The 25,172-nt window shown below is 37.5% G+C and overlaps 2 protein-coding genes across 6 annotated transcripts in view; both read right to left on the bottom strand.

Annotated features, from left to right (window-relative positions):
* Positions 1 to 714: 714 nt before the first annotated feature.
* Positions 715 to 6,400, bottom strand: LOC112056780 (uncharacterized). 3 transcript variants are annotated; one of them, XM_052886883.1, is made up of 5 exons: positions 6,282 to 6,400; positions 6,011 to 6,208; positions 3,537 to 3,789; positions 2,579 to 2,898; positions 715 to 833 (listed from the first exon to the last, which is right to left on the bottom strand). In XM_052886883.1, exons 2-4 carry the CDS (start codon positions 6,202 to 6,204, stop codon positions 2,623 to 2,625), a joined length of 723 nt encoding a protein of 240 aa, XP_052742843.1. In that variant the 5' UTR covers positions 6,205 to 6,208; positions 6,282 to 6,400; the 3' UTR covers positions 715 to 833; positions 2,579 to 2,622. The 3 variants fall into 3 exon arrangements, with proteins under 3 accessions (XP_052742843.1, XP_052742845.1, XP_023953024.2); XM_052886885.1 differs by having other exon boundaries at positions 6,293 to 6,377; XM_024097256.2 differs by having other exon boundaries at positions 6,011 to 6,352.
* Positions 6,401 to 8,930: 2,530 nt separating this feature from the next.
* Positions 8,931 to 25,172, bottom strand: part of LOC112056781 (zinc transporter foi) — a 49,371-nt gene continuing 33,129 nt past the window's right edge. For 2 of the 3 annotated variants that reach the window (XR_008251648.1, XR_008251649.1), the window contains exons 2-8: positions 22,377 to 22,618; positions 21,580 to 21,823; positions 20,114 to 21,156; positions 19,554 to 19,690; positions 18,518 to 18,598; positions 15,891 to 17,982; positions 8,931 to 15,685 (exon numbers count right to left, since the gene is read on the bottom strand). Coding sequence is in view for 1 of the 3 variants with exons in the window: in XM_052886858.1 (XP_052742818.1) it covers positions 15,545 to 15,685; positions 17,795 to 17,982; positions 18,518 to 18,598; positions 19,554 to 19,690; positions 20,114 to 21,156; positions 21,580 to 21,823; positions 22,377 to 22,540 (1,998 nt within the window). In the remaining 2 variants the exon portion in view is untranslated. The remainder of the gene's footprint in view (positions 15,686 to 15,890; positions 17,983 to 18,517; positions 18,599 to 19,553; positions 19,691 to 20,113; positions 21,157 to 21,579; positions 21,824 to 22,376; positions 22,619 to 25,172) is intronic. The other variant, XM_052886858.1, reaches the window with a different exon arrangement.

Raw genomic sequence — 25,172 nt, forward strand, 5'->3', positions numbered from 1 at the left:
TCACTATGCCCATCATCATTGTTAACAACCTCAGACCAATTATAGAAGGACCAGCCCCTGTAGCCAAGTGGCACGACGATTCTCTTTCTACGATCGCAAACGCTTCGAAAACTAGAAAAATGTATAGGGATGACATTTGCTATCGACAGGTCACGTGATCAAGATCTGTTATTCCCATATATTTTTCTAATTTTCGAAGCGTTTGCTTAACAAACTAAATTGTCTGTCATTTTCTGAGGAAAACGAGCTTCAATTTCGCATACATACTTGTTTTTACCGACACGTAAATCTGTGGTATACATCTTAAACTAAACTAGAAGTTTTTGACCGTTTTTTACATCATTCAACTACACAAAAAGACACACACACACACACTCTTTGACCAACTGACACGAATACAACTATGAAACATAGATACTATAGTCATATACAGTATAAAGTTATAATCGTATTAGATTAGATCGGACCTAGCGAGGCAGGTCCTATACAATCATTTGTCAGAGCTAACAACGCATATTCGGCTCACTGTTGAGCACAAGTCTCGTCTCAGAATTAGAGGTTAGGCTTATAGTCCACCATGTTGACCCAATGCGGATTGGCAGACAATGAGTATTAAGAAAATTCTCAGATATGCAGGTTTCCTCACGTTTTCCTTTACCGTTTGAGTTTGTTAGTATATAAAGGGCAGGTAAAATAATAATAAAAATACCATAATATTGGTAAGGAATATGTAATTTATTAAGAATATTTAAAAACTTTGAGATTTAAGAGATAAATTTTTATTCATTCATTTTTAAGAGTTCCTAATAAATTATGGAGGTTGATGGTATGATCTGAAACAGAAAATAAATATTATACAACAAAGTTTCATTATGAACATAATTAAAAAAAATACATATATTTCAGCCTCATCACTTAACATCCTAATCTCACTCCTACAATTGAAGGATGAAAATATAATGAAGGTCATATTTTAACGATTAATGTGATGGAAGAACAATACCTATGATGTGCAGTGGCGTGCATAAGGTTGTCGACCAGGGTATGCACTAGTAATAAAATTAAGCAAACTGGAAAAATCTGTCTAAACCACTAATTAACCACTAAGAAGACAACTCTTAGGGTATGCAGTACTTTAATCATAGCTGGGCATTAACTCGTTAATCCGTTAATCGTTAATTAACGAAGTTAACATTTTGATTAACGGATTAACTTTTAAGTTAACTTTTAAAAATGTTAACGGACCCGTTAACTTCCGTTAATGTGCAGAAGTCCGTTAATCGTTAATCCAATGCTTACTATTTACCGCGCGACGTGATTAACAGGTTTAGACAAGTAAGAAATTATGAAAGATTTTTTTTCAAAGAAATCAACAAATTACTATATTTATGTTAAAATTATAGAAAAAATCAACTAAAAACAAATTATGGCATTTTTCCCCAGTGCTCACCTTTATTTTTGCAATGGGGATCTCACACGATGATATAAAAATGCAATATTAACCAGTCATATTAACGGATTAACGATTAACGTTAACTTGCGTTAATTCTTCCGACATGTAACGCTTTAACGTTTAACGAAGCTAACCTTTTTTGTAGCGGACTAACGATTAACGAAGTTAACTATTTGATTAACGGTGCCCAGCTATGACTTTAATGCATGTATGAAGTGCTCGCCACTGATGATGCGCTATAATGACGACATAGGAATATGTTTATAGTAAAATAATGCTATTCATGGCATAACATCTTGCACAATATGAAGATACGCACATTAACAATGGAATTCATAGACGTCGTAGGGGCGCCCCCAGGGGATCGTTCACCCGCTGAATGTCGAATTTAAACTCTATTCGTTTGATAATTCTATACTCGGCGGGTGAATGGTCCCCTGGGGGTGTCCCTGCAACGTTTATGAACTCTACTGTACGAAATGGGAAACAGGCTTGCTCATTTCTTTAATATGATATCTGAATATGCGATGATGTTCTAAACCTGGACGAGCTAATAACAAGGAGACAAATAAATACACTATGACAGATCATCATTACCATATAGATTTTGCTGTAAACAAATGTCACAATATTTTGATAACTTACAAATAAATATTTTTTATATATAAAATACTTTTACGGAGAACCCAATTACTAGAGACATAAGGTTCTTAATCGCTCGCCCTTTCGAGTTGTTTACCAATTAAGTTGTTTTGATCGCTTAGCTATTGTCATTGTTTTGTTTTGACGAACTCCGTGGAATAAACAACACGCGTGTATGACTTAGGAGAATGATCTGGAAGCGTTCTGAGTGGGTATAAATACGCGATGGAGCCGACGAACGGGGCAGTTTACTTCGAAACGAAGTGAAGTGAACATTATGTGATACAAGCGATACAAATGAAGAATACTGAACTATTACCATTTTTTGGCTACATATTGCCTATGTTCGGAAGTGTGTATTGATACTTGGATTCAGGAGTGGAATAAAGTCTTATACGAGTCACCAGGTGTTTAACTACAAATCCTCAAATCCTAGTTCGTAACAATACCTATCCTCATATAAGATTTTCATAAAAAGCATACCTTTTAGTTGATTGCATACTTCAGTTTTAATTTGTAAGTCCTTTCTAGCTGTTTTTTAACTGCAGTTTATGTAGATCCCTCTTGAATTCCAACTCTTCTTCTAAAATTTTAATTTTTATACTTTCTGCTATAGCCTTTTTAGAATTCAAATCTTTAAATCCTCCACACAGCATTTTAACTACTTCTGTTCTACGTGTCGGTCTCGCTCTAACAATTGGTCGTCGCTTCATCGCTGTGGACTGACTCAATTGTGTTGCAGAAATAACATAATTATGGTCAATTTCCTTATTTTCCATTTGTTCGGTGTTGCTCGTATTGTCCTAAAGTACAAATCAAATTTAATCTATAATAATAACATGAATAGTTTCAAAACTAAAAAACATGCTTGATACGTCCGCCATATTGGATATAAGTCACGTGACTAATTATTTCGTATTTCTGGCAAACCCTTTCATTTGACATCCATAACATGGGGGTGGATTTCAAACAGCCAGTCCGCCATATTGGATTTTGTAATGACGTTTCTTAGCTAGATTTTTTTTGGGGTATGGGAAAAGTGCGCACATTCCCTCTCCTATAATGATGGAGATGGAGAGTAGTGGGCCTAAAGTATAAAATAATGATAATGTCTAATGAATACTAGAGTCAGCGGTGTAGCATGCCTTGGAGGCCTTAATGAAGGGTTTTACATTAATTCACAAAAGAAACAAGAATGCTTGTTTTCCAGCACTGGAAAAAAACATTCTTTTGTCATTTCTGAAGTGAAATCTAGTTTTTTTCATGTTATTTTTTTTTCTGGAAGCAACACATAAAGTGAGATTGTTAATTACATTATACTAATTTTTGTTTTCACGCATATGGGGCTCCTAAAGCCCGGAGGCCCCATATCATTGATATGGCTGATAAAACAATAACTATGTTTAATTAGAGCCCCCCGTTAGAGCCTTAAAATACTTACATTTTCATATGTATGCACTGAACATTCCAACGTTTCATCAAGCATTAATGATGAAATGGATTCTGTATCTGAATCCTGGTCCCCGGCTGTGCCTGAACATCCTCGGCCTATCAAGTCACAAACTTGCTCCAGGAATGGATCTATAACAGGTGGGCCTCCCCCTGTGCCATTGCAACCGGTTTTCCATGATTTTTTATAAATCTTCGCTTCCCTTTTGATTTTCTCCCAGACTCTTATAAGAGAGTCTTTACTTCTAAAATATACAATACTTTTATCACACAGAGAAGTTATTTACAGAAATAAGAAAACCAATGTTGAACAATGGTTATGATTCACAATATTTGTCAGGACAACTTAATCACAAATCAAACTGTAACCAAAATAAGACCCTAGAATGGTAGAGAATGACCTTGAGCAGAGTCACACACTTGTGAATGTTGTGTGTAGGGTTAAAGACGTCTTTTGAGAGTTAACTAACACTCCCCTTTTCCACTAAAGTCATTCTCCCCGCCTATACCAAGTAACACACAACAGTAAGAATTACACAACAAGAAATGTGGACAGCTCAAATGCCACAAGCATACTGAAGAACCATAAGGCGAGCGCCTTATATCACAAGTATACTAAGTATAGTACTATTTCTTACAATACATTAAATGTACTGTACAAAATGTCATACCTGTCACAAGATGTAGTAGTAATACTGTAAGCTTACTGGGATGGTTTCATTATTATTATTATTATGTAAATCATATTTTATGAAATCTTTATGAACTAATAAACAATTGCTTGTCTATAAAAAGTAAAAATTAAATGAAATTCTACTAGACCATTGACTCCCAAAGTGGTGCAGGTCCCCAGAAGTCCACGGGAGGCACAAGTGAGTTGTTTTGCATTGGTTGAGAGCTGGTTGGGTGCAAGTAAAATTAAGGGAGACTTGAGATATAGTAAAATCCTTTTTACAACAAGATGAAAATGACAGCTACAAAGTACACACAATGAATTTAGAAATGAGTGGTTGTCCTTAGGTGAGTTCTGCATCCCGGTTAAACTAAAGTGGTGTGCCTTGCTATATGACTGGTCTCCTGTCTTATTCAAATTCTATCTTAATGCCTTTCAAATGATTCTCCCAGATCAGAGCAACTGAGTATGACTGGGGAAAGTCACTGAAAAATCTTGCTATACTAACAAGTGGAGGAGGGGAGTGTTAATTGATTGTCAAGGAATTCCTTAACCCTACATCCAGTAGTCACAACCTCACTGCTCAGAGTTTTTCTCTCTACCATGCAATGGACCCGGCACCTGCACAGTGAATCCATGGAATGTCATCAAATTGGTTGTGTCATCTTGTATGTGGTTGGAATTCCACCGCAACATATACATTTCCAAAGATATACCATAATTAGATCTAATCTAGACATTTTTTGTCGAGATTTGGGAAATGGTAGAAATGTTCAGGGGATTTCCCTGAACCAAATTTTGAAAGTGGTATGTTCGAAATAAAACTCTGGAAGCTCTGTACTTACTAACAAGGTTATTGTACTGAGAAGATAGTTCTCACTCAAGTAGTAAGTAAATTGCAAACTATATAATATGGGCAAAAACACAAATGGCCAAGTGCGGAAAAGGCCCAGGAAAGAAGAAGAAGAAGAAGAAGAAGAAGAATATGGGCATAACAGATGCCCTGTGATCCCAGGGGAATCCCGTAAATCCAGCAGAATAGGGGAGAAAATATTGCTTATGACACTGACAAATAAAGTAGCTTTCTAGAGGTAAAAGGCGCAAGGATTTTAAAATTGGTTCAGTAGTTTATCCCTACAATATGTACCACGTTCTCATCAACCCATATCCACACTGCTGAGCTAGAGTCTCCTCTCAGAATGAGAGGGGTTCGCCCAATGTGGATTGGCAGACTTCACACACGCAGAGAATAAAGATAATTCACTGGTATGCAGGTTTCCTCACGATGTTTTCCTTCACCGATTGAGACACGTGGTATTTAATTTCTTAAAATGCACACAACTGAAAAGTTGGAGGTGCATGCCCAGGATCGGATTCGAACCCACGCCCTCCGGAATCGGAGGCAGAGGTCATATCCACTGGGCTATCACTGGTATATGTACCACATTACCTATTTATTATTGGTATAACGTTGGTCTAGATGTGATAGCTCATAAGTGCAAACTGACGAACTTTACAGGAGACACAAGAAACACTTTTAGGTATCACTAAAAGTCGTTTTATGCGACCAAAAACGTTTTTTAATGTACGTACTATAAGATATTTACGGGCTACCGCCAGAAAAGCTGTTTGAAGCTTTCTGCATCAAAATCAATTTTTACCAAAAACTGTTAGTTACGAGTTTAAATATCGAATATCGACGATACTCAAAATCTAATACATTAACGCTGTATTTAATGTGGGTGTAAAAGCGACGTATCTGAGTATGATATTGATATTTATGTATAGCTTACCTAGCTGTGGACGCTGTGGTCCCTGTGGAATTAAAACTTGTGCACACATTCAGCCACGCCTCATTCTTCGCACGATTAGTTGGGCCGTCTGTCTTTTTATTTAATATTGCACGTATATAAGGATCCATCACCATCACCAGTTTCTCTTTCTCTTCAGCCGTAAAAACTTTGCGCTTTATCTTATTTTCGGCCATAATTCTAAAACAGAAACTAATTGAAGACAATATCTAAAACAAGGAACATATTTATTCAGGAGATCTAAATTATTTACGAAAAATGTACTGTTGATATGTTTGTAATTATATATTTGTGTATTTGTTTACGTTTGAAAGAAGAAATAACAAAATACAAGTAAAAAACGCTTTTTTACATTGAACCACAGATTAGTAGATACCATGCCATGGGAACTTAGAAGAACGTGAAATCTTTATGAAGCAGCGCCATCTACATTCTAGATTTAAGATTCCAGGATAGTAAATACAATGTGTACGTACTAGAATGTTTTTAGAAATTAAACCCGTGTAAGTACGGAAAAAAAACCGAAAAAAAAGAATTATTTATCCTTTTAATTTTGACGCGTCATAGAAAGAATGTGTTTGTATTTCTAAAGCAAAGGGATTATTAAAGAAAAACAGTAAGTGTACATTAATTTCAACGATTTTCCACATAGTCATTTGGCCTAGTGGTGCGTAACAAAGGTACAATATAATAATCCTGAGTTCGAGCCCGGGGGTAACAAAGGAAAACTTTTTTTCTTTTTTTTTTGTTTTTCTCAATTGGTTTCTTCAACTATTACAAAATCAAAAATGTCTCTCCTTTACAAAAAATATGCATTATTATTTTTATACTTTTTACTATACTAAAAATACCGTATCTAGTCACTAGATGGCGCTATCACATTCGTTCCGAAAAAAGTTCGAGTAGCCTATCTATTTCCAATAATACACTGTAATCTTTGGTAGATACCAAGGAACATAGTAGATACCAAAGATTTACACTGTATTTGATAGAATAGATACTACTCTACTCTTTGACACCTAATACTACTATATTCACCCTACTCTATGGATACTACCACAGATTAAAATAGATCTATAAACCCAACCATATCCTACCCCACTCTGCCCCTACCCTAAAGTCACTTTGTCTTGTCAATTGTTTTGCCTTCACGAAACTTCTTCACTAACACTTGAACTTTATGGTATGGTTACGAATCTTTAGGGAATATAGAAACGTGTTCCTTATCTTTTTCAATTAGGAATATTTAAAAAAACAAGAATTAGCACATTCAGCGACTCATTTATATAGAAAATTATAAAGAGGTAAAGTTTGTGTGGTTGTAGGGGATAATCTCTGGATCTACTAAATTGATTTTGATAATTCTTTCACCAATAGAAAGCCACGTTATTTGCGAGTGTTATAGACTATGTTTTACCCCGTAACCCACAGGAACGGGAACTACGCGGGTGAAACCGCGATGCGGCATATATCAGCATTTTTGCGTCTTTTAGAAATTTTATATTATCTTGGAAACTATAATACTAATTAACATACTGTAAAAGGCAAATCTTATCTCTATAATATCCTCTTGATTAATAAGTAATTCATTTTGATAAGGATTTAAGTTTAGTTGCGTAAATAATAACGTAAACATTAGTATAAGAATCAAATAATTAATTAAAGTACAAAAGGTACTAGGTATATCTGTTAAAATATAGAAGATATATACAGATATCTTTTGTTTTCTGTCGCGACATTTTTTGTAAAAAATGGTGTCTTCTGCAAAGTTCTAGTACATTATTTTATTCTAACATCAATAGTTTTTGCAGCGCACGCCTTGTAAACAAAACTTTTGTACACCTTGGGTTACATTATTGGAGTTTCAGGAAGGATCCCTAATTTTTTTTAAAAAATATAATATATAATAGACTATCTAACACTTAAAGAATTTTTCAAATCGGAGCAGTAGTTCCCGAGACTAGCGCGTTCAATCAAACAAACAAACTCTTCAGCTTTATAATATTAATATAGATATTGTCACCTTATTAGAGAAAGACACCATCCTAATATTCTTTTATATCCCGACGTAAAAAGTTTTTACTTTTTACGTCGGGAGTACGCAGTACAGTTAGTCCTATTAAGTCCATGATAATATTATAATCTTTGAAAAGTTAAAGTATCAACAGCTTGAGGATGTAATCAGTCTGTATCTGTACATTTCGACCTGCATGGTTCGTACTCTGCTCTATAGATGGCGCTTTAAAGGTCTAGTTCGGACTACTTTATAATTTATATAGTATTTTAGTCGAGTACGAATGATTTTTGGGCGGTAAATCCAAAAATTGTGCCTACTCGAATTAATACTAAAGTAGTTCAAATTAGGCATATGAGAGGCCGCACCGACTACTTTAGTATTTTAGTCAAACGTTACCATAGAAAATGTATGATGCCGATTCTGTTCTGATGCGTCACGTCAGAAAAATGAAAATCAGCCTTTACCTTTTGTTGTGACATGTGATGGCTTCTGATCTGATGTGCAGCATACAAAATGTACGATATCGATTCTGTTCTGATTCGTTAACACGACAAGTCAGACAAATATAAATCCGGCTTTACGTGCACTCCATCTGTCTATTATTCTTAACCCGCGACTTCGTCCGCGTGAAACTCAATGTAAACTTTCAACTACCTATACCCTACCCCTACAAAAAAAAAGTATCCTATGTCCTTCTCCTGGCTCTAAACTACCTCCCTGCCAATTTTCAGCTAAATCGGTTCAGCCGTTCTTGAGTTATAAGTGGAGTAACTAACACGACTTTCTTTTATATATATAGACGTGTCTACAGCATACTCGTTTTTTTTAGTAGGCAGTTTCTCGAAACTGCCAACAATTTTAGGTAGGTAAATAAAACCAAAGCAATTGTACGAATAATCAATATATTACAATATAGTTTCCTATCGTATGTCCGTATTATCACACTTGCTCCACAGAGCACTTACGTATTCATTCGCTCTCCCTTTGTTTATTGCTCTGGCAACATCTTTCAGTTAGAAATTTATAATCACTATTTTACTGTGAGTGGCATTCATCACAATTACTTAAATATAATAACATGTATTTTATTTACTAATACAAAGAATTGTCGGCGAATATCCGACAATTTTAAAAACAAACTCTTGGAAATATTAAATTTGCGTTACAGTAATAAGTTCATAAATAAAACCATGAACGAATTCAATATTTGTTGGACATACTCCGACATAATAATATTTAATTAACTGTACATTTTTTAATTTGTTCACAATGTAATTAATTTAACTTAATTTGAATATAATAATTTCAAAAGATGTTGCCAGGAGAATAATTAAGACTCTCACACATTTCAAAAATTCATCACCCATCACAGCGAGGCGAACACAAAATAACAATTAACATGAATCATTTTTATTAATCCTCCAATTGAATCCTAAACATAATAAAATCACTTAATCATAAACTTAATTATTACATTAATTTTCACTTAACACAATAATATATTCCAATCAAATGAAAATTACCATTGGTAGGTAATAAAAACGCACAAATTTAATAATAGTTATTATAATTAAAATATTAATTAATTATAAAACACAGCTAAAACTCACGCGATACAATGTCGGAGTATGCCTAGTTTTAGTATGACTAGTTTCGAATCCATACGGGGCCCTAAGTCATGAGCTGGTTCTTGCAACGTGGCACGATCCAAACTGAGTTTTAGCCGTGATTTTTATAATAAATGAATATGAATAACACTGACGATAGTTTAAATTCTAAAATTAAAATATTATTATTATATTAAACATAATAATAATACAATTTTTTAAATGCTTTTATTTATATTGCCTTGAACATAATAATAGGTAGCTTTCAAAAATATGAATTTCATTGCCTACAACTTCAAATCCGTTTTTAACTTGTGCTGGCGTTAGGATAATGAATATATATTGATCGGGGATTGAACCTGAGAACTTAAGGAATTTACTCCAAATACTAAAAATGAGGATTGTAGCTTGAATAAGAAGAATAGGGTAATTCCTTATTAGCCATACCTATAAGGTTGTGATAAAAATCAACAAAAATATGTTTAAGTACAAGCATAAGTAAGTTGTTTTTTTTCGTATAAAAGTTGATTGTATCCATTATTTCAATATATTAAGTAATCAAATATAATATTATTTACATAGACATTTAAAAATAAAAACCAATAGTGGAAGTGAACTTTTTCATCCAAAAAGTGAATTGTTAAAAAGTGCACCTTCTTAATAAATTAACTCAATTGTTGAACTGTTTAATGTTACATATATTTTAGGCATAGCTGTATTATTAAAAATCCTATATGATATAGGGTTCCGTATTTTTTTATATGAAATGAATTTAAATGAAGGTGTTTTATTGACATATAATTGCCAAAACCAATCAATTGACATAAAGTTGGGCAAGCTATTGCTAAACCTATTGCTTATAATAAAAATATTGGTAATGATAATTTCACATTTCAAATAAATCAAGGAACCCTAAAATTAAAACAACTGTGTAGTTTTTGCTGAGATTAATAAGTAGAAAAAAATCCTTATTAAGTATACATATATTTTATATAAGTGTAGGAACTAAGTACAGTTTAACTTAAGATTTAGCACCTATTGTAATAATTTTAATCTCGTAAAATAAAATTAAAATTACTAAATTATATAAGTAGTAATATGTATTTTATTAATGCAGCATTTTCATTACTTAAGTAGTTATAAATTAGGATGTTGAAATTCACTGCATTCAATATCATTATATTGACTCACTTTTACAACAAAACTTTAAAAATTATATTTTTTTAAAGTTATATTATAAAAGTGAAATTGGAACACATGCAATAACACTTTAAAATAAACCTAATAAGTGAATAAAGTGTATACTTTTACGAATAATAAAAAAAAGTTTTCTTTGGATAATTATAAAAGTGACCTGGAAGATAATTACAATGTTAGATAAAAATGTGGTTCACTTTTATAATTACATTTTATAGTACAAGTGTTTTCTGGTTTTATATCAATAATTAATTAATTATGACATTAAAATAAATTAAGAGCAGATTTTATAACATATTGTTATATTTATATATTTTAATACTGGTTTTTAATAAGTCTTAACTAAGTAGAGGGCAAGGTGTTTAGATTTAAAGAGGTACATGGTATTTCTTTTAGTTAACTCTTTTGATGTAATCATATTAAAATCAAAAAAGGTTGGGGAAAAAGGAAATCCATTTTTTAACCGACTTCAAAAAAAGGAGGAGGTTCTCAAATCGAGTGTATGTTTTTTTTATATATAAATCAAACTATTTCTAGTCCATTGTTTTTTTTGGCTTATTTAACATTGTTTAAATTTTCAAAGAAAAAGGGAAAATTTGGTACATTTCAAAAATTTTCCTAAGATAAATGCGTAAATGCAAGCCGTTGAAATTATTAATGGTGTTTATGATAATGATACTATAACAGCTAATTACATGGAATTTAATTAAAGTCTTGAAGTTTAAGTACAAAAAAATGATTTATTTTCCCCCAACCAATTTGGAACACCATAGTTTTTGGAGTAACCACAATTACTCCAACTTTTCAAACAAAAAATATTCAGAAAATTCCCTATTGTATTTTGCATATTGCATTTACATTTTGTGTGTTTTTTTATTCTTTACAAGTTAGCCCTTGACTACAATCTCACCTGATGGTAAGTGATGATGTAATCTAAAATGGAAGCGGGCTAACTTGTTAGGAGGAGGATGAAAATCCACACTCCTTTCGGTTTCTACACGACATCGTACCGGAACGCTAAATCGCTTGGCGGTACGTCTTTTGTCGGTAGGGTGGTAACTAGCCACGGCCGAAGCCTCCCACCAGCTAGACCTGGACCAATTAAGAAAACCTCAATCGGCCCAGCCGGGGATCGAACCCAGGACCTCCGTCATTAAATTCACCGCGCATAGCACTGCGCCACGGAGGCCGTGTTGTATTAGAGTACTGTGGTATACTCTAAAACTAAATAATTTTGTTTATAATGTAGTAAGTTCTTATTTTACCAATGCTCAAATCCACATCAAATGCTCAAATATAGAAAATAGTTAAGTAGTTCAGGGTGACTTATAGACAACCATTGAGAGATAGAATAACAAAAATATACATTTAAAATCAGTAAAAACATTCAAGTAACCCCTATTTGTACACTACAAATACATTTTTTATTGTTAACTAACTGACATTGAACAGTTTAGGGATGATTTATAAAAGACTAGGCCGAGTCTCGGCAGAAACAACCATGTGCATTGTACCTTAATAGGATAGTATGTTAGACGGACCAGCTGGCCTATTCACTATTTTGGTCTTTATTATTAACCTATTGAAATAAACATCTAATAATTGTATTCAATTATTTTTTAGTTTTCCTTTTATGCTAATGTTTTATAATAGTGTACTTTTTTATTAACTTTTTCTAAACTTGACATATAATTATTAAATTTTGAAATAAATTAAATTAAAATTATTATGAAAGTGTTGACATGTAATTATATAAAATGTTAAAAATTATATTATAGCATTAATATACATATCAGAATTTTTGTGGCATATTCTATTGATTTTTTAATGTTTAATATATGTATTGTTGACGTGCTTTAAATAAATAAATAAAATAAAAATAAACATCGAATCAATTGACAAAATGTCATTTACCTACTGATTGATATCCACCAGTAAGCACCAGATGACATTTGTTACATAATCTCAATTCCTATATATCAACTAGCATACATCAAAGATAGTGAATAAGCCTGCCGAACGGGACATGGATCATGCATGCACTGTGTAATATAAACTGCTTTATACAAATATATATTGTATTGTTTTGATATGAGCTGGTATGTATGAGCCGTGATAGCCCAGTGGATATGACCTCTGCTTCTGATTCGGAGGGTGTGGGTTTGAATCCAGTCCAGGGCATGCACCTCCAACTTTTCAGTTGTCACTTTAAGAAATTAAATATCACGTGTCTCAAACGGTGAAGGAAAACATCGTGAGGAAACCTGCATACCAGTGAATTTCTTAATTCTCTGTGTGTGTGTGAAGTCTGCCAATCAGCATTGGGCCTGCGTGACGGACTATTGGCCTCTCATTCTGAGAGGAGACTCGAGCTCAGCAGTGAGCCAAATATGGGTGATGATAATTGTTTCAAATCTGTGCCTCGTCGTCATCAACCCATATTCGGCTCACTGCTGAGCTCGAGTCTCCTCTCAGAATGAGAGGGGTTAGGCCAATAGTCTACCACGCTGGCCCAATGCGGATTGGCAGACTTCACACACGCAGAGAATTAAGATAATTCTCTGGTATGCAGGTTTCCTCACGATGTTTTCCTTCACCGATTGAGACACGTGATATTTAATTTCATAAAATGCACACAACTGAAAAGTTGGAGGTGCATGCCCCGGACCGGATTCGAACCCACACCCTCCGGAATCGGAGGCAGAGGTCATATCCACTGGGCTATCACGACTCTATCTGTGCCTCATCTGGACCAAATTCAAGGCACACCTAGGGCAAAGCATGGTCTGATATAAATCATCTCTTATACACTACTTTGACATTTGAAAGAAATAGGCAAAGTGTTTGCAAGTACTGTACAAGGTTTATTAGTAAGAGTGTAAGTGTATAACTATTTCGATACATTATTTCGTTTACAAAGCAAGGTTCAAACTATAAATAAATATAGCATTGCTATATCTTTTGTGTAATGCAATCTTTAAACTGATGCAATTCAATTACAATTATAAACACAGACATTTTTGAATTCTGGTAGAAGGTGATGTGACATCATGAAAACTGTTCATGAAGAAATGGATTTGTCAAAATAAAAAAAAGGCAAGTCCGAAAAACTGTTATAATTTTTGGATTTTGATGAACAATTGATTGGAATCCCACTAAGTAGTTTATGGTCAGATTTAATACACAAAATATTTCTTACTTGTTATAAATGCAAGCCTTCAATACTGAGTAAATCTTGAACCTTGCCAAAGTCTAAAAAGTTATTTATCAGCAATACAAATTACCATAGTACCTATCACAGTTTTAATTTTAAGTTTTTGCTACAATTCGTGCACATCAGTTAGTGTTCAAATGATAAAAATTATGTACAGGGAAAAATATGTTTTGAAAATTCATGCAAATTTGGATTTTGGTATTATTTGGTATAATTTCAAGGGTTCAATGTTGAATAAATTTATGTGACCGACTGTAAATTATACCAATTTCAGTTTTATTAAATCAGGGGGTAGTGTGCCTTGGATCAAAATTATCAAAATTAGTTAGGTATTACCCACGAAAGAAATAAAAATGCTTACTTAAAATAAGTATGACAGTGACTTAACTTATGGGATGTTTAAATTTTTTGAGTACACGCTATAAATATTGCTTTTTTGATTTTTGTCATTACTAAAGTGAAACTCCAGAAGCACCAGATTAAGTGATATTGTGGATAACATTTTACCAATTTTTGCTTTCACACGTAAACTGCCCCTGCAGTCCGAGGGCCCCGTATCACTGATACGGCACTAGCTACACCCCTGTATTAAATAGCAGATCTATTTATTTAAGTATAAGTTAGCCCTTGACTGCAATCTCATCTGATGTATCCACATCTGCATATAAACGGGAAATTCCCACCGGCCAATATAACACCAACATCAGCTTTGGAAACCCAGGTACACCCATATAAAAGTATATGGAAATGATAATATGATGTATTAATAAGGATCTGGTTAAAAAAAATTGGTCTATTGGTATATATCTTGAAGAAAAAACCATTTTTTATACTGCTCTTCAAAAAGTTCACCGGTGTACCCAAGTGGGTAAGTAACATTTGAAGCTGTATTATTCTTTATGCATATTTTTTTTTCTGTTACCAACAATTTTAACAAACAAGAAAACGAACAAACAAACTAATCATAAGTCTTAAAAAAATGTCTGATCATTGCCCTTCATTTTAAATTTTCAACGCTAACCATAGTGCAGTCTAGTGAAACCAAAAACTTAAAACTGAAAACTTACAGCTACACATTTATGAAAAATAATTTTTGAGCCTTACCTAAGTACATCACATTTTTGTATTTAAAGTCTGCGTTCCCGTGAGTCAATATGACTCGCCCACATCACTGTCAAACACTTCACTCGACCAATTAATTCACTTTTTCACTTACATACACTCGGTTTTGATTATCACTTAACAAATTGTTTTGAACCGCACTTTCGTTTGACTGTTCGTTGGTTATGTCACTTCACTTTATTTTTGACAACCCTTTATTTATGGGATCTTAACTTTTTTCTCTACATTTATGGGAGCAGATAAATATATAACGAATAGTCCAAAAGACCACTATGAAGTTAATTTTGTACACCTCAAGGATGAGAGAAGGGAAGTGTGACATAATCAACCAACAGTTTCTTGGTCTATCGTTGGTTTCTTTAACCAAACAAATTCATCAAGGTTTCTTCGTAGAGAGCGATGACCAGCATAATGCCAATGCCAGTGGCGAGCCCCATCAGCTGCAGTATGCACTGGCAGAGAGTGCCTTCCTTGCTGTGTGACGTGCTTAGCTCTGGCATCTGGGAAATAAAAAAAATAACTGTCAACAATAAATTAAGCTTAACTTGCACAAAGCAAACTGCTGTGTTAGTTGATTGGTTAGTTATGCGGCTTTGAATCTTGTTCTTGGGTTGGAGTTCTGGGTTGAGTTTGACCTTTCTGTGCCCCGCCAGCACGCCGCAGATCATGCCCGCCAGGCGCAGTGTACCTAGTGCCGTGACCCACCATGTCGACGAGCGCGATGTACAGGAACATGCCGGCCGCGACGGCGAACAGCCAGCGCGTGGCGTTGGGCGCGTGTCCCGCCAGCACGCCGCAGATCATGCCCGCCAGGCGCAGTGTACCTAGTGCCGTGACCCACCATGTCGACGAGCGCGATGTACAGGAACATGCCGGCCGCGACGGCGAACAGCCAGCGCGTGGCGTTGGGCGCGTGTCCCGCCAGCACGCCGCAGATCATGCCCGCCAGGCGCAGTGTACCTAGTGCCGTGACCCACCATGTCGACGAGCGCGATGTACAGGAACATGCCGGCCGCGACGGCGAACAGCCAGCGCGTGGCGTTGGGCGCGTGTCCCGCCAGCACGCCGCAGATCATGCCCGCCAGGCGCAGTGTACCTAGTGCCGTGACCCACCATGTCGACGAGCGCGATGTACAGGAACATGCCGGCCGCGACGGCGAACAGCCAGCGCGTGGCGTTGGGCGCGTGTCCCGCCAGCACGCCGCAGATCATGCCCGCCAGGCGCAGTGTACCTAGTGCCGTGACCCACCATGTCGACGAGCGCGATGTACAGGAACATGCCGGCCGCGACGGCGAACAGCCAGCGCGTGGCGTTGGGCGCGTGTCCCGCCAGCACGCCGCAGATCATGCCCGCCAGGCGCAGTGTACCTAGTGCCGTGACCCACCATGTCGACGAGCGCGATGTACAGGAACATGCCGGCCGCGACGGCGAACAGCCAGCGCGTGGCGTTGGGCGCGTGTCCCGCCAGCACGCCGCAGATCATGCCCGCCAGGCGCAGTGTACCTAGTGCCGTGACCCACCATGTCGACGAGCGCGATGTACAGGAACATGCCGGCCGCGACGGCGAACAGCCAGCGCGTGGCGTTGGGCGCGTGTCCCGCCAGCACGCCGCAGATCATGCCCGCCAGGCGCAGTGTACCTAGTGCCGTGACCCACCATGTCGACGAGCGCGATGTACAGGAACATGCCGGCCGCGACGGCGAACAGCCAGCGCGTGGCGTTGGGCGCGTGTCCCGCCAGCACGCCGCAGATCATGCCCGCCAGGCGCAGTGTACCTAGTGCCGTGACCCACCATGTCGACGAGCGCGATGTACAGGAACATGCCGGCCGCGACGGCGAACAGCCAGCGCGTGGCGTTGGGCGCGTGTCCCGCCAGCACGCCGCAGATCATGCCCGCCAGGCGCAGTGTACCTAGTGCCGTGACCCACCATGTCGACGAGCGCGATGTACAGGAACATGCCGGCCGCGACGGCGAACAGCCAGCGCGTGGCGTTGGGCGCGTGTCCCGCCAGCACGCCGCAGATCATGCCCGCCAGGCGCAGTGTACCTAGTGCCGTGACCCACCATGTCGACGAGCGCGATGTACAGGAACATGCCGGCCGCGACGGCGAACAGCCAGCGCGTGGCGTTGGGCGCGTGTCCCGCCAGCACGCCGCAGATCATGCCCGCCAGGCGCAGTGTACCTAGTGCCGTGACCCACCATGTCGACGAGCGCGATGTACAGGAACATGCCGGCCGCGACGGCGAACAGCCAGCGCGTGGCGTTGGGCGCGTGTCCCGCCAGCACGCCGCAGATCATGCCCGCCAGGCGCAGTGTACCTAGTGCCGTGACCCACCATGTCGACGAGCGCGATGTACAGGAACATGCCGGCCGCGACGGCGAACAGCCAGCGCGTGGCGTTGGGCGCGTGTCCCGCCAGCACGCCGCAGATCATGCCCGCCAGGCGCAGTGTACCTAGTGCCGTGACCCACCATGTCGACGAGCGCGATGTACAGGAACATGCCGGCCGCGACGGCGAACAGCCAGCGCGTGGCGTTGGGCGCGTGTCCCGCCAGCACGCCGCAGATCATGCCCGCCAGGCGCAGTGTACCTAGTGCCGTGACCCACCATGTCGACGAGCGCGATGTACAGGAACATGCCGGCCGCGACGGCGAACAGCCAGCGCGTGGCGTTGGGCGCGTGTCCCGCCAGCACGCCGCAGATCATGCCCGCCAGGCACAGCGCGGACGACAGCACGTTGTAGCACACCGCGCGCTTCACCGACATGCCCGCCTTGAGGAGTACCGCGAAGTCTCCTGTCGGATAACGGAAAGCATTTTGTTGGAATAAAAAATAAAGTTCAATTAAAATCAAACCCTATTATTAGGTAGTTAAGGTAGACAATTGCTTGCCATTGTGTTGTTAGTAAAACTTCGAGTTTAAATATAAACACACTATTCATTCATTTCAATTTTGTTGACATAACAGGAGTCATTAATATCTAATCGCTGATATACGAGTAAATACGCAAGTTTTGGGTCACTATGAATCGGTTTACTTTCGGAGCGAGACGAAGTAAAATCAGAGTGAAACCAACGATTACGTGAATTAGTGACGTCGTTCGTATTACGTACGATTTCACTTAATTTGATTTTTAAACATTTTTTTTTGTGTATCATGTAAGAAAGTATATCACATAAGAAAAATAATAATATCAATCTACCTACTTAATTATTCATATACACATTTTTATCTGCTATAGAATTTTAAAATACTTTTGTCTAATATCGAAATAATATGGTTAAGGAAAATAATAAATACTTGAATTTCCATTTAAATTCATATACGAACCTAACTCATGCGGTAACTCGTGGCACAGAACTGCAATGGCCGTCGAAAAACCACCAGCGATGTTCGATGCGAAAGCTGCGCCTGAAAACAATATAAATACAATCAACATCAGTAATAAAGAGTATTAAAAAAGGGGGCCCGAAATGATATCCTTGTAGAACACCATCATTTAACAACGCAATGAAATATACATGTTTTGTAATTATTAATGTACATTTACGTAAGCGTAAAACATATAGATAATCACGATGTCACACAGCTGTATAACTAACTAACTAACTAATTAATTAAAAACGTACGACAGTATCGATAGCTTTATAAGAATCAATGTGTTTGAGTGGACTTATTATCAATAACTTTGATAGTTTTGTATGAATACAAAGAATGACGTGCGTCTTGCATTTTGATAACTAATTATAACAATAAAATAAAATAAAGAAAATCACCTATCTTTTATAAGCAAGTAAAAAAATCTTGTAAAAATTAATTTCTACCAATATGACCCTGGCTTGATTGTCAGATGTGCAATCTCACAGTGAATACCTACTTAGATATCGTGATCCGTTTAAAAAGAAGCCCTTTTGGCTCAAGTAAGGTTATACCAAGCCGCGGAGTTAATAGTTTAATACGGTTAGAGGTATATTATTATGTGCATAAATTTGCACAACAAAAGAGATTTATAAAGGCTATTCTAAATTTGGCACACTATAGTGATAATTCACAAAATAAACAAATAGTCTTTTTAAAGTGCTCAGTCATTTAGATAAGGATGTTTTTTTTTAATTTATAACAATTTACCTATTGTATAAAACAGGTAGAGTTTTAAACGATTGTACAACAATTACTATAATAAGAGTACTTTGAACAAAATTAAGGAAAATCAAGTTAGGGCTATCAGAATCAAGCACCATAACACGATTTTTTTTTTTTAATTTACTTGTTTGTCTGTCTGTCCTTCTGTCTGTTAATTAACGCTATTCAAAGAATAATGTGAACCAATACATAATACAGAAACTGCAAATATTGGTACACTCACCAATCGCCATTCCGTCAGTGAAGTTGTGCAGCCCGTCGCCCATGATCACCATCCACGCGACGGACGACATCGACGACGGCGGCGCGTGCACGTGGCCGTGGGCGTGCGAGTGGCCGTGGTGCGCGCGCGAGTGCTCCCTGCGGACGAGCTCATGAATCACGACTTTCAATTCTCTTTATTTAAACTGTGTAATGCATCGCTTTATTATTGCATGGATTTATTAGTAAGTGTCGGCACAGCAAAAACGCATAGTTAAATTATTAAGTGATCAAGGGCTGTGATATCGTAACCAATTTACCCGTTGCTACATAAAAACACATGTTTTCATAAGCCTGTACACACACTATTATTTTTATTTTGTATATATATCAAGTTATTATAACAATTTAATCTAATTGCGGCAAAGTCTTAATTCTATTTACATAAACAGCACAGTAAATTTCCATCATTATTGTGTTGATTATAAATCCGTTCTTACTACTTTGTAATACCAGGTTGGAATCAGAAGTTTAATTCAGAAAAAATCTATAATTTGTTACAAAACAAAGTCAAAAGCTTACCTGAGTATGACGGTATAGCTGTCGCCATCCTTCATATCTTTAATTCCTTCTTCTTTATGTTTGATATTGTTCATTTCAACCACAGCAGGAGTCGTTTCCGCTTTGAGTAGCCAATCTTTTGCCGTCGGTTCATTTTCTTTACCTTCAGGGTTAAGGGCATTTGAGGAAACAACACTAACTGAGTTGTTGTGTTTGTTGTTCGCTTTAGGACTGGGTGGTACACCATCCCTCAAGTGATGTTCATCATGCGTATCAGTATCAATTTCATCATAACAATATGGGTATTCCGAATACTTGTGTTTACATGTTTTAGTTGTCGGATCATTTTTATCATCTCTTTTGAATATTTTCATTAGAGAATTAGATGTTGTGTTTGTTATGGGAGCTTTAGCGCCTCCTGCACAACCACCAACAGTTTCATCCTTCAAAACCCTCACTCTAGATGGCAGTTTATCATCCTCCAACTTTTGACGGCGCTTCCTCCATTCAACAACAACTGTTAAACCTTTTTCGGTAAAGTAAAAGAAGACAACGCCTAGCATTGCCGCTAATCCTTTCCACATTCCATCATCGTGAGATGACTTACCATTTAAAGCATTTTCGTGACCGTGATCGTGAGATGGGCTCATCGCGTGTGGCATCAGATGTAACAACGCGTCGCCACATAGAGTTCCTACAGCTAGAGCTACTAAAAATTGTAGTAAATGATTATAATAAGTCTTATGCATAATAGGTATGACGGCTACACCAAGTAGACCGCAAGCGCTGATCGCAGTTATACTTAAAGAGGAATACAGCCATACTGCGTACATATTTGTTTCTTCACTATGTTTCTCTGACATCTTTTGGTTCGATTCAATGATACATCCTTGTATCTCTATTGACGAATCAGCCACCTTTTGATACAACAGTATAGGACACACAGCTTTGAGTGTGTCTTCTGAAATGGAATTTTCTGCTTCGTGCTCGTGGGCAGTGTCGTGGCTGTGTGAGTGTTTTAACCTCGTGTTTACTGTTGTAATTAATTCACCGCTACTCACACACTGAAAAGGATAGGTTAGGTTATTTTTAGATTTGGAATTCTATGAATTACTTGGACATTTATTTCGTTGTTAATTATCGAGAAAATCAATTGCAATATTTTGAAATTCGTCATAAAATAAAATGCTTAATACGATAAATATGCAACGTATCCAAATGTAATTTAAGATGTATGATATACTATGTTGCATTAATGTTCAAGGTAGATAAATGATTTAAGCAAAATTTATCTTCATAATTCTCCAATATCAATGAAAAAGTAGCGTAGAAAGGCTTTTGATAAATATAGAGATGCGTTAAGTTTAGTACTTAAATTCGCCTGGCCAATCTATTTCGTTAATTGAGGAAATCTATTCGGGACATAAAAAAACAACACGAAATTGACAAATCCTCTTAAAAATAACTCTAAATTCAACATGACTTACGTTAACTACTTCTTCCTTAGTTTCCCCGTTCACGTACAAATATTTTTTGTTCTCGATCCTTTGCTGACCACCTTCTATTAAGTTTGGGAGTTCCAATCTTTCTAGCATTCTATTAAAACCTGTCAGGTTCATCGTTTTCGACACATTGTCCCCGTAGATTTGGAAGATTTTGTCGACGTACTCGCTAGGGTTGACGGTTCTGGTGTCGCGTTTCTGTCTTATTTTTTGTAATCTTTGATCGTACCTGTAAATATACCAAATATTAAATTCACACACTTAACGTTATCTAAATACTGCCGTTCATCACTCCGTAGCCTTTAATTTAAACTATAGGGTATCTGTATCTATAAATTATTTTACGTAAATTAAAAAAAAATAGATATCTGAAATAGCTTGATTTATCTGTAGATTAGGTTAGTACTAAGTTGAGTTTCATTGTTCTCTTCACAATTGAATGTATAATATGAAATATGTGTAGATTCGTAAGTCTGTAGATCACTTTCATCATCATCATATCAGCCGATGGACGTCCACTGCATGACAGTCCTTTTGTAGGGACATCCAAACATCACGATATTGAGAAGTCTTCATCCATAGAATCCCTGCGACTCGCTTGATGTCGTCAGTCCACCTGGTGGGGGGTCGACCAACACTGCGCTTTCTAGTGCGGGGTCGCCATTCCAGCACCTTGTAACCCCAACATCCATCGGCTCTTCGAACTATGTGCCCCGCCCACTGCCACTTTAGCTTTGCGACTCGTTGGGCTATGTCGGTGACCTTATTTATTAAATAGTTACCTTAATTTAGACTCTATTTTTCGTTTCGCAAAGTTGAACGTCGCCTGGTCTATCTGTAGAGTCGGTTCGTACGCCTGCAGGTCATTTTTAGGGTCAATATGCGATCCGCAAGTGTGAGCGGCGCATAACAGACATATGCAGACGGTCACTAAGTGGTGAGACATTCTGATTTGGTGGTAAGTTGGGTCCGAGTTGGATAGTCTGTGGTCGCGTTAGAATCGTCTTCTCATTGCTCGACAGATCTGTGGACAAGGAATTTATATTATTAGATTTTCATAAATACACTATTCAATCACCATCATGGTTGGTATGGTTAATATTAATACTAACCACACAAGGAGGCAGTTGGAGGAAAAATGCCTAAGCACTGAAGTAGTACAATCTTGTTTACCTACATATGTATTCTGTGGTAGAACTAAAAACTATTGTAGAGTATTGTACTATCCGTAAGTAAACGAAATTAATCGACGTAGCCTGAAGGATTAGCAAACTGAAGTGGCATTAGGCCCGAAGGATTAGCCATATCTGTCGTAGAACAGATGGCCGCTGGGGCAGACGTGTTATGCAGTGAAGGACGCCCTCCAGCTGGATGGTCCAACGACATTAAGAAGGTATGGAGGAGGGCGGAGTATCGTGAGTGGAAATACCTATGTCCAGCCGTGGACGGATGCATCGTCTTTATCAACCCATATTCGGCTCACTGCTGAGCTCAAGTCTTCTCTAAGAATGAGAGGGGTTTAGGCCTTAGTCCACCACGCTGGCCTAGTGCGGATTGACAGTCTTCACACACGCAGAGAATTAAGAAAATTCTCTGGTATGCAGTTTTCCTCACGATGTTTTCATTCACCGTTTGATATTTAATTTTTTAAAATGCACACAACTGAAAAGTTAGAGGTGCATGCCCCGGATCGGATTCGAACCCACTCCTTCCGGAATCGGAAGCAGAGGTCATATCCGCTGGGCTATCACTGCTCGACGATACATGCACTTCCTAATTTAGGAACTTATTGTAAACCTGTAGTGGCGAAAGAATTTTCCATTTAACGTTTCTCCAGTTCGTACGTATATAATGCAGACCCTAGTTAAGAAAACTGTGCACGCCACTGCATCTTAGTAATATGTAGAGAGAACGGATCTAATTCTATTTTAGAATTTAAACTATCGTGAGTGTTATTCATATTAATTGATTATGAAACACGGCTAAAACTCACGTGATATTACGTCGGAGTATGCCCGACTAGTTTCGAACCCATACGGGGCCCTTAGTCATGAGCTGGTTCTTGCATCGCGGCACTATTTCTGTACAAATCGATAGCATCTCCGCAGATAACTCGGCGCATCGGCTGCATCTGATAGCGACTACGTACGACAGGCGCCGCGCGAACGAATCACGACTATTATCTAATCTTTCGCTGGCTTTTACTTTGATTAAAACGACTAAGAGCCAAATAAAAAGAATTCTTGTGACTATTATCCACTTAGCAAATAAATTGTTTGTTTGTTTGTTTAAACGCGCTAATCTCTGAAAATATTTACTGTTTCAAAAGTTCAACAACGGTTACCACGCGGAGGAAGTCGCCGTTTCACCATGGATAAAAAGTATCTCTATAAACCACCTCTATCTACTAGAAAAGTCCCATTGAAATCGGTCCAGAGCCCGAACAGACAGATAAAATTTTAATAAATCTTGTTTGTGTTTTAGTATCTTGAAAATAAGCACTTCATTCCATCAGTTTTTTTTTTACAAGTCAGCCCTTGACTACAATCTCACCTGATGGTAAGTGATGATGCAGTCTAAGATGGAAGCGGGCTAACTTGTTAGGAGGAGGATGAAAATCCACACCCCTTTTCGGTTTCTATACGACATCGTACCGGAACGCTAAATCTTGGCGGTACGTCTTTGTCGGTAGGGTGGTAACTAGCCACGGCCGAAGCCTCCTACCAACTAAAATTTCTACCAAAATTAAAACCAGTTATTTTAAATGACACCATTTTGCTTAAGTGTATTGGTTTTTTAGAGCTGGTACCCAGCGTACTGCCTCTATAGAGTATAGCGTACTATTGATTTTTTTTTGTTTTTTATGTAATAGGCTTGCGTTTGACTACAATTAAGCCTAATGGAAAGCATTAATCTATACTAATATTATAAAGAGGTAAAGTTTGTAAGTTTGTCACATTTTTTAAATGGGGTAATCTTCGGAACTACTGGTCCGATTTTAAAATTTCTTTCACCAGTAGAATGCTACATTATCGGGGAGTGCTATAGGCTATATTTTATATTGGTATTATATATATTAGCCGAGTTATCACAGTTTTTGTCATACAGATAGGACTAAAAATCCTCTTAAACAGACTTATTCGCATGCGCTGCCTTAACTATTGTGTAAAATTGAAATTAATGTATGGTATCTTTATGTATCTTTAAAAGTTCTACAAAAAAGTCCGCGACACCATATATCTATCTTCTATATATTAGCAGATATAGTACCTTTTGTGTTTTAAAAATTATTAATTTCATATACTTAGGTTTACGGCATTATTTATACAACTAAACTTTAATCCTTATTAAAATAAATTATTTAATAATAACAAGGATATTATGGAGATAAGATTTGCCCTTTACAGTATGTTAATTACTTAAATAGTTTCGGAGATAATACAAAATTTCTAAAAGACGCAGAAATTCCGCTATATGACGCCCGGCGCTTTCATTTACGTAGTTCCCGTTCCCGTGTGAATATGGGGATCAAACATAGCATATGACACTCGCAAATAACGTAGCTTTCTATTGGTACA

Source organism: Bicyclus anynana, chromosome 18 (assembly GCF_947172395.1).
Source record: "Bicyclus anynana chromosome 18, ilBicAnyn1.1, whole genome shotgun sequence".
NCBI lineage: Eukaryota > Metazoa > Arthropoda > Insecta > Lepidoptera > Nymphalidae > Bicyclus > Bicyclus anynana.

Coding starts and splice junctions, on each gene's coding strand:
- LOC112056780 (XM_052886883.1), bottom strand. CDS start 6,204: ATGGCCGAAAATAAGATAAAGCGCAAAGTTTTTACGGCTGAAGAGAAA. Junction 3,790..6,010: donor ACCACAGCGTCCACAGCTAG/GTAAGCTATACA, acceptor TGTATATTTTAG/AAGTAAAGACTCTCTTATAA. Junction 2,899..3,536: donor CAGTGCATACATATGAAAAT/GTAAGTATTTTA, acceptor TTTGTACTTTAG/GACAATACGAGCAACACCGA.